Raw genomic sequence first — 9,855 nt, forward strand, 5'->3', positions numbered from 1 at the left:
AAGAGATACATATTTAGACTTTTTTTTTATTTTCTTTTAAAGATTATTTTTTGGGGCTTTTTTCCCTTTATTATAGTGATTGTGGATAGACTGGAAAGGGGGAGAGAGATGGGGGATGACACGCAGCAAAGGGCAGCAGGTCGGATTCGGACTTTACGCCGCTGCAGGACTCAGCCAACGTGGGGCAAACGCTCTTACTGGGTGAGCTAGAGGCCGCCGCATATATTTAAACTTATACTAAACTGTGTAAAACTGTCAGTGTCAGACTAGAGTCTACAGGGAATTACTGTATTTCTGATTATCATAGACCGTCAGTCTGTCTCTCTTGTACTGAAGGCTGTGTTCACTTTTCTCAACAGGTTGGAGAAATGGCCTCAGATAATAAGACCGTCGCTGCCCTGGGTCGACCTTTCACCCTGGGAATGCTCTATGATGCTCGGACAGATGAACTGATCCCAGGTAAGTTCTCACAGTTCTACTTAAAGGAACTCTGAAGTAATTTCATAAAGCAGTAACACTATTTCAACCATAGGTGTAGAAGTCAATCAACTCCCCAAAAGAGATAAAAATAACCATTCAGCCCTAATCCTAACCCCTAACCCTATGAAAATAATTAGCAAATGCTTTGTAATTCTACTATGTAGATGTGACCATTTATTTGTTGACTATATTATGGGTGCATGATAAATTGTTGGTATATTATCCTGCACAGAATATGAAAAATTGAATTGTAAATACTGTAGAATTTCAGCCAATTATTACGTCTGTGGAGCCATTTTTACAACATCCCTGGACTACGGTTGCCCTATTTTCTTATACTGCACTGTAACTTCTATTCTTGTATTTTATGTAAAGCACTTTGAGTTGCCTTGTTGCTGAAATGTTCAAATAAAGCTGCCTTGCCTATGAAACCTGACTCTGATTGAGGATTGGTTCCAAATTAGTAATGGTCAAATACCTTGGTACTGCAAAATTCAGGGAGTGAGATTATTAGAGCAGAAAACAGTAGTTTTGGTGTCAATCTTAATTGTGTGTGCAGTCTTCCAACTCTTTGCATTAAAGCGGGGCTTTAATCTACTCTCAATCCAGTAGTTCCTTTTATTAAGTAGGTTTATGTCAAAGAATGAATAAAGCAATGAATATAGAAGCTGTTTAGGGAACTGCAGAAGAATATGCTGCAACATGTAGAAATCTAAATTATTGTCAGTTTTCTGTGACTTTACATTAAAATGATTTTCCAGTTATATCCGATGACTGATGGTTTCAAACTTCCATAGGTTTGACAATGTGGGATGATAAAACTCTACAAGACAAGATAACTGAAAGCTCTCAACACTCCAGTGCATTTGACATGGCTGCGTCTGACTCCACTGAATCCAAGTGCACTCTGCTGGATGTTGAAGCTTCTCTGAAGGTCAGTTTCCTGGGTGGACTGATTGAAGTTGAAGGATCTGCCAAGTATCTGAATGATCAGAAGAAATTCCACAATCAGAGCAGAGTGACACTTCAGTACAAAGCTACCACCAACTTCAAGCAGTTAATGATTGATCATCTAACCATGGAGCCCCAACAGATGGATGTCATTCAGAAGAGCTCAGCAACACATGTAGTCACAGGCATCCTTTATGGGACAAATGCTTTCTTTGTGTTTGACAGTGAGAAGTTAGAGGCCAGCAGCGTTCAGGACATCCAGGGCAGCATGCAAGCTGTAATAAAGAAGATTCCCTCATTTGATTTTGAGGGGAAAGTTAAGATTCAGCTGACTGATGAAGAAAAAGCCCTGACACAGAAATTCTCCTGCAAATTCTACGGAGACTTCATTCTTGAAAGCAACCCTGCAACATTTGAAGAGGCAGTGAATACCTATGTACAACTCCCAAAGCTACTGGGAGAAAAAGAAGAGAAGGCTGTTCCAGTGCACGTCTGGCTGATGCCGCTGAAGAATTTCAACCCCAAAGCGGTTGAGCTGAAGAATGAGATCACAGACAGATCAGTATGGAAGGCCCAGGATAATCTAGAAGATTTAAGGGAAATAGGAACAAGATGCAACGATTCTCTAGAAGACAAAGTGATAGAGAATTTTCCTGTGATTCTTAAACAGTTGAGCACTTTCCAAAAATTGTGTGGTTATTATGCATTCAACCTCGAGCAGGATTTGGCAAAGAAACTTCCCTCCATCCGTGAAGGTAAAGAAGATGAGAGCTCACTGAACCAACTCTTTGAAGACAGAGACAAGTCACCATTCAGTCATGAAAAACTAACCAAGTGGCTGGATCTTAAAGAGAGAGAAATCAACGTCATCAGATCCTGTGTAGATACCATGGAGGGAACAAAGATCGTCCCAAATCAGTCAGCACTGGACAGACAGGTTCTTGCTCCAGGTGTAGACGATGCTCTGTGCTTTGTTTTCACTTCAGTGGAAAAGGGCGATACCGACCTTGATGTGATGGCCGATTACTTGAACTTCCCTAAATTAGGAAGTACCAATGAAGATCCATGGTACTACTCAGATGAAGTTGTTACCAAAATGAGAGAAAAAGCCAAAGCTTTCCATCAAATTGCCAACCCACTGAAGAACAACAGTCAATTCTGTTTCCTCATAGCAACCATTGCAAACAAGAACCACACAGGAGCAACCGTCTACCATTACAAGAACCACATCCTGGTCAGTGAAGATTTTTCAAAGCCTGTCCTCCCTCCTGTGGAGACCATCACAGACAGAAGAGATCTGATCTGGTGTAAGTCTGTTTCCATGCTTTTTTGATTAAAAAAAAACATGCTGTACTAATAACTCTCCTCCAGAAACCTGTTTCATCATCAGAATAACTGATAACACATTTTGTTTTGGTCTCCATCAGATGCCTGTGATCTCAACCTGGACCCCAACACTGCAAACTACCACCTCACTCTGTCTGAGAGAAACAAGAAGGCAACACATGGAGCACGGCAGTCGTATCCTGATCGCCCAGAGAGGTTTGATAAACATCCTCAGGTGTTGTGCAAAGAGAGCTTATCTGGGCAACATTACTGGGAGTTTGAGTGGAATGATTCTTCTGAAGAAGCTATTTATGTTGCCATTGCATACAGTGAAATTGAGAGAAAATCAGGCCGTCCAGATAGTCTAATTGGAAGAAATACCATATCATGGGCTTTTGGCAAAATTGCTGGAAGTAAGATACACTCACTTAAAGCATTTTATAATAATCAGGTGGTGTGGAGCAGTCCTTATCCCTCTGATGACTGTAACAGAGTCGGGGTGTATCTGGACTGGCCTGCCGGCACTCTGTCCTTCTACAGAGTCTCCTCTAACACACTGAGGCACTTCTACACCTTTCGCACCACATTCACTGAGCCTGTTTACCCAGGATTCATGGTCTATCATGAACAAAACTATGCATACCTGTGTCCACTTGAATAGGAGTAATACTTCTCGGATTCTTGGTCTGTAAATGGGGATATGGGTTTACATTTTATCTTGAACATGATTCACAAATTTAAACAATGCATTCAAACCCAGAGGGACCAGGAACATTGATGATTTTATCAATAGGTGGCTGTTTGTGTGATTTTCTGTCAATATGTTCATGTTAATTTGATGCACAGCCTTCTTCTAAAACTGGTTAGTACTTCAAAGATTTATAAGTTTAAACTTTCATTACTTGATAGATAATAGATATATTTTTAATATTGAATTTCTATTCTAATGCTTGATACTTAAAGATAAAAAGCTTATATTGATACACAAGGGCTTCGTCAACACTTGTATGTTAAAATATAACTCATAGCTGATGAAAAATGATTAACTTATTTTGTTGAAATGATCATGTTGGTGATGGGATATAAATTAAACTAAAGTGTATATTAGATAGATATAAAGTGCCTTTTTGTTTTATTTAGCATTTTGTTTTTTCTTTTCTTCTTTTTTTTTGAACTTCCTTTATTTCTTATTATCAAGTGCAGTCATACAATATGTCGCAAATTAACATTTTGATGATACAGTATTGATGGTACAGTAAGGTGTCAAGGGCAAGTCTACACATAGAATAGCAGTCCATAGATGTCTTCCATCCTAACAAAAATATATGTGAGGGGAAAGATCCTCTTCTCTGCAATACCACATATACATTTGGTAGATAATACAGAATTTTTTACAATACAAATTACCAAAATAAATGATAAATAAGTAAAATAAAAATAAGAAAGATATAGTCTGCATAATAGTCATATCAAATGAAAATGTTGGGCAGTGGAAGACCATTTATTTAGGAATACATCTACTTTCAGTTGTAATAATGCTGTTGTATGCTCCATGTTGTAAACATCTTGGATTCTTTCCCTCCATTGTGCAACTGTTGGAGGGTGTGGCTTCAGCCAAGAGGCTGTGATTACCTTATTCGCTATTAAAAGAAGGATTCTCAGCAAACATGTTTGGTTATTCTCTTCAGTGTCAGCTGGCAGTATCCCTAGCACGAAGTATGATGGTTTGAGAGGTAGATCTATACAAAGACAGTTTTTTATTTCTTTTTGTACACTTTGCCAATATTCTGATATCTTTGGGCAGTCCCAAAATATATGGGTGTGATCTCCCACCAAGCCGCAACCCCTCCAACAGCCGTCTGAACTGTTGCTCCATTTTGATGTTATGAATGGAGTTCTAAAATATCTCATTTTAATTTTCCATCCGAATTCCTTCCAGTTAGGACTACTGGTTACCCTGTGTCCTTGACTGCACGAAGTCTCCCACTCCCATTTTTCTTTAATATCTAAATTATTTCCTTTAAATTCTTCCTGCAATATTTTGTAAATATGTGAAATTAATTTTGACTTTACTAATCTTTTTGTTATTGATATGAATAAGTGTTCTATTTTTGTATGTAGGGAGCAGAGCTTTTCCCGTTCTTGATGGTTTTGGAGGTAATGAGGTAATTTGTAAGTACCTAAAGAAATCTTGGTTTGGTAAATCATATTTCTCTTTGAGCTGTTCAAATGATTTCAGGGCTGCTCCGTCAAACAGCTGGTCCAAAACTACTAGACCCCTTTCTGTCCATTTCAGAAAACCCTTGTCCAGCCTAGCTAGGGAGAACTCACAATTGTTTGCTATCCTTATAGCTCTAGAAATAGTCATAAGAAGCTGTAGTTTTTTCCTCACAATTGACCATATTTTTAAGGTGTTTTTACTCCATACATTAGTAATCTTCTTTTTCCCCCATATGTCTTGGTTTAGGAATGGGATTGAGTCTAATGGGAAATTTGGGCATTCACTGTGCTCCATTCCAACCCATATAGTGTCAGTATCTTGGGACATCCACGCGACCATTGATCTCAGTTGGGCTGCCCAATAGTATGTTTTAAGGCTAGTCAAGTCCAGGCCTCCATTTTCCTTTGAGCAAAGTAGTCTTTTAAGCCTCGGACCATTTGTTTATTGTTTATTTCAACAGTTCCGCCTGTAGAGTCTCACGTTTGTTCAGTTGAACTTGGATACCCAACTCTCCGAGCGTAGCGGGCGCGTCTGCAAGGGTCGTGAAGGTCTTTCGTTCCGGATTTCAGGTGAATTTTCAGCTTGGCAGGAAATGGCGATTGAGCTTTGATGTTCTTCTCTTTAAGCAATTTCATCACGTCTCTTACTTGCTTGCGTTTCTTCTGGGTGTCTGACGTGTAGTCCTGGTCAAAGAAAATCCTCTGTCCGTTATATGGCACTGTGTTTCCATGCTTCTTGGATTACCGTTTCTTTGATTCTGTAGTCCAGAAATCTAATGATAATTGATCTCGGGGGGCTCGCCGCGTCTTTCGGTTTCATAGTCAGTGAGCGGTGTGCTCTCACTACATTTAAGTTGAGTCAGTGAGGTTCGGATGAGATCATTTACGAAACTCAGCATGTCTTTGTTGGTTTCCTCGTCTTCTTTCACGCCGTATATGCGGACGTTATTCCGTCTTGCTCTGGACTCTAGGTCTTCACATTTTGCAGACAAGCTGGCATCTCTTTGTAACAAGTAATGAAGGGCTCGCTCATTTCTTTGCAATTTATCTTCTGCATCACTCAGCCTCTGTTCGTATTCAGTCATACACTGTTCTAGTTTCGTCATCCTTTCGTCTACTTCGGCCAGCGCGGCTTCTACTCTTGTTAAGGAGTCTTTAGTGTCTTTAGAGGCTTCAGCGTGCTCCTTTCTTAGTGTCCGCAGCTCGGCTAGCACTGCCGCCATGTGCTCTTCACCTCCCTCATCCTTTGGGTTCGGTTGTTCATCTTTTTTCGATGCTTTACCCTTCTTATCCGTATCTTTTCGATTGCAGGCCATTTCGATGGATTAATGTGAGTGTTTTTTGCAGAAAATAAGGTTTATATTAAGGTTTGGCTAGTTTTTACAAATTCTCCTCCGGGAGCTTAAAAATCAGGCTGCTGCCACGACCATGACGTCACAGGAAGTCTTTCTTTTCTTCTTTGTTCAGTTTTTTTTTTTTAAATAGTTGTGTTTTCAGAATCCAAGAGGAATCATTAAGTTAGTCTTTAAAGTCTGTACCTTAAGCTTGACTTTGGGTTCAGTTAACGACTACTGTTTTGCGGAAAGAGTTACTGTTAACACATTTTTTATGTTAGATGTTAAACCTACATTGTGTAATTTTTTTGATTTGATTCTTAGCATAAAAAAACTTTGTTCTTTCACAAATATCTGCTCATTCATGTGTAATTACTTCCACCAACTAGTCAAAGTATTCTCGTACGCATAGAATCTGCCGTTTAGAATCATTCAGAATACATGAGAGCGAGTCGCTCGAATGACGGCCGCCAAGTAGCGCCTCCATCTTTAAAATACATTAGCCAAAGAGGGACATACCTCCATCTTTATAATACATTGGCTAATGTATTTTAAAGATGGAGGCTTAGGGACATACCTCCATCTTTAAAATACATTAGCTAAAGAAGGACATACCTCCATCTTTAAAATACATTAGCTAAAGAGGGACATACCTCCTTCTTTATAATACATTAGCCAAAGAGGGACATACCTCCGTCTGTATAATAAATTAGCCAAACAGGGACATACCTCCATCTTTAAAATACATTAGCCAAAGAGGGACATACCTCCATCTCTAAAATACATTAGCCAAAGAGGGACATACCTCCGCCTTTTGCGCTTTTAAACTCAATGGCCCCGTGGCGAAAGCCAGGGGGAGAATACTCCCTAGGGAAGCGAAAAAGAGAATTAAAATTAATTAAAACAACAACGCGACAGGCAAAGCAACAAGACCAAAGTTAATATTGGAGTGTCTAGAACAGCTGCGTGTAAACGACGGAGGTACTAAGAGCTAATTTCTGGTTCGGCCACCATAGGAGTTGAAATGCACTCGGAATAGGAGATATGTTCTTACACAATGTAGCTTTAAATACATTGCTGATGTTCATAGAGTTGAAGAAATGTATTTTCCTGTTAAGCAGTTGATGTTGATTTGATGCACAGCCTACTTCTCAAACTGCTGAAGTGCTTCACAATCAGTTTAAACTTTCATCGCGTGTTACATCACAAATAATTATTTCTATTGTAACTTTGTATTTTATTTCCTGATACTTAAAGATACCGAGCTTGTATCAACACATGGTTGCTTTGTCTTTTCAAGTTATTATAACTCATAGCTCTAAAAGAAAAAGGAGTCCCTGGTAACATCATTTTGTTGCAAACCCTGCTGATGTTTACAGAGCTGAAGAAATGTCAGATTCCTGTGACACTGCAACACCTGTTGGATATGTTTACTCTCTTCTTGAGCAGAATATTCAATAAAGTGGAGACCTGACTTCACCAGTGTGTGTTACTTTCTTTATTTTAGATTAAAAAGTTGACTGTACCAAATATTAAAACCTGTAGTATTCATGACACACTCACATTTTTAAATGCAAATAACCCTAAAATGACAGAACATAAATCCTCCCAAGGTGGCGTTGTCAATATATGTACGTTTTTGTGTGTGTGTGTGTGTGTGTGTGTATATATATTTATATATATATGTGTATGTATGTATGTATGTATGTATGTATATATATTGCAGGAACTTTATGTTATGCTGTTATGCGCATATCTCTTGAACCGTTAGTCCGATGGATTTCAAACTTGACAGGTGTCTTGCTATGGGCACGAGTAGTGCAGTGACGTTGTTTGGATTAGAAATACAAAAGATATCGGTAAAAGAAGCACAAATTGACTTTTGCGGCCCTAGCTGCTGGCCACTCCCCCTCTCCCACTACACACTGACTGAGCTCAGTGCAGGACCAGACACAGAGAGGAAGAAAGCAGCGGAGCTTTGGTAGCTAAAATGTGACACCACAGACCCACAAAAATGTGCAAAGTTGCACTACTTTGGACTGTCTTTGACTTTTAATAAACAAACCACAATTTGAAGGACGTTTTAGAATGCCACACATGCAAAGCACAGCCAGCTACAGACAACTGGCAGCGAGACGTATCTGTATATGTGTGTCCGTGTTTGGGGGGAAGGTAACCTGCACATTACACGCAGACGCCACATGCAGAGCGCTTTAGAACAGCGGGGGAGGGGGGGGACTCTTTTCCTGCTATTGTATTAAAGTGCTCATGTTATGCTCATTTTCAGGTTCATAATTGTATTTTGAGGTTGTACCAGAATAGGTTTCATGGTTTAATTTCCAAAAAAACACCATATTTTGTTGTACTGCACATTGCTGCAGTTCATCTTTTCACCCTGGGTGTTCAGCTCTCTGTTTTAACTACAGAGTGAGACATCGCACTTCTTTACCAGTTTTGTTGGGAGTCGTACATGCGCAGTAGCTAGGTAAGGATCACATCAGATAGTTATCTGTTTCTCCAACTTCAGTCAGTACAAGGCAGGATTAGTAGGGAGACTTCTTCTAAACGAGGGTGCACTTCCAACTTTGGGTGGTATACCTGCAAACAGGGACATATTATGGTGAACTGGTCTGTGTTGTAGCAGTGTTTTGCCATGCTAGCGCTAGCATGCTAAGGTTAGCACCCCTCGTTTCGGCTAGTGATGTAGAAAGCCCTGCAGATTTTGAACAGCTCACCCAGAGACTGAAGGCAAAAGACATTCAGGAACCTGTATCTCACTAAAAACAACATGGATGTTTTTTTTTTGCATGCGTGTGGAAGCACCAGAGACACAGTATAACACCCCAAATTCCAGAACAAAATGTTTTTTTTCATAATATGGGCAATTTAAATTGCTGTTAGCTGGCAGAACATAACATAATCTCGGAGATTATTCCTTCACAGCTCTGTGCAATGCGAGAAAATGTCAGAGCTGAACCGGACAGACACAGTTTTCATCAGACTCGCCGTGGGTGGGATACACCCCAACCCGCCCACTTCGCTCTGCATCAGCCAACCTGCTTGCTGCCCCCTCACAGCGAGGGACAACTAATCACTCAATGAAATCCCGAACACTTGCTGTCCTGGCTCCTAAATGGTGAAATGCGCTCCCTATCGACATCAGGATGGCCGAAAGCCTCTTCCGCTGAAGGCTAAAAACCCATCTCTTCCGACTGCACCTTGGATAAAAAAAGTGTGTGTATATATATATATATATATATATATACCCTTGAACCTGCACTTTCATATGGCTCTTTGTAGTTCCGCTTATTTAAAGCTAATGTACTTGCACTTGCTACTTGTTTGGTGTTTGTACCTGTTTGGTTGAAAGCACTTAATAGGAAGTCGCTTTGGATAGAAGCGCCAGCTAAATGACATGTAATGTAATGTAACTGTTCATGTACTGTAGCGTGCAAATGTAAATATGTACAGATGTACACCTTGGCACTTGATAAAATATTTTGTGGGCTTTTTTATCATGAAGTGTGTCCACCTTTTTTCTCTG

General features: G+C 39.9%; 1 protein-coding gene across 1 annotated transcript; it reads left to right on the plus strand.

The window, feature by feature from the left end:
- Window positions 1-178: 178 nt before the first annotated feature.
- LOC114548953 (neoverrucotoxin subunit alpha) lies at window positions 179-3,613 on the plus strand. The gene is made up of 4 exons (XM_028569006.1): window positions 179-201; window positions 360-459; window positions 1,278-2,738; window positions 2,859-3,613. Exons 2-4 carry the CDS (start codon window positions 369-371, stop codon window positions 3,416-3,418), a joined length of 2,112 nt encoding a protein of 703 aa, XP_028424807.1. The 5' UTR covers window positions 179-201; window positions 360-368; the 3' UTR covers window positions 3,419-3,613.
- Window positions 3,614-9,855: the final 6,242 nt, after the last annotated feature.

The sequence above is a fragment of the Perca flavescens genome, chromosome 22 (genome assembly GCF_004354835.1).
Source record: "Perca flavescens isolate YP-PL-M2 chromosome 22, PFLA_1.0, whole genome shotgun sequence".
Taxonomy (NCBI): Eukaryota; Metazoa; Chordata; class Actinopteri; order Perciformes; family Percidae; genus Perca; species Perca flavescens.

Coding starts and splice junctions, on each gene's coding strand:
- LOC114548953 (XM_028569006.1), top strand. CDS start 369: ATGGCCTCAGATAATAAGACCGTCGCTGCCCTGGGTCGACCTTTCACC. Junction 460..1,277: donor GACAGATGAACTGATCCCAG/GTAAGTTCTCAC, acceptor AAACTTCCATAG/GTTTGACAATGTGGGATGAT. Junction 2,739..2,858: donor CAGAAGAGATCTGATCTGGT/GTAAGTCTGTTT, acceptor GGTCTCCATCAG/ATGCCTGTGATCTCAACCTG.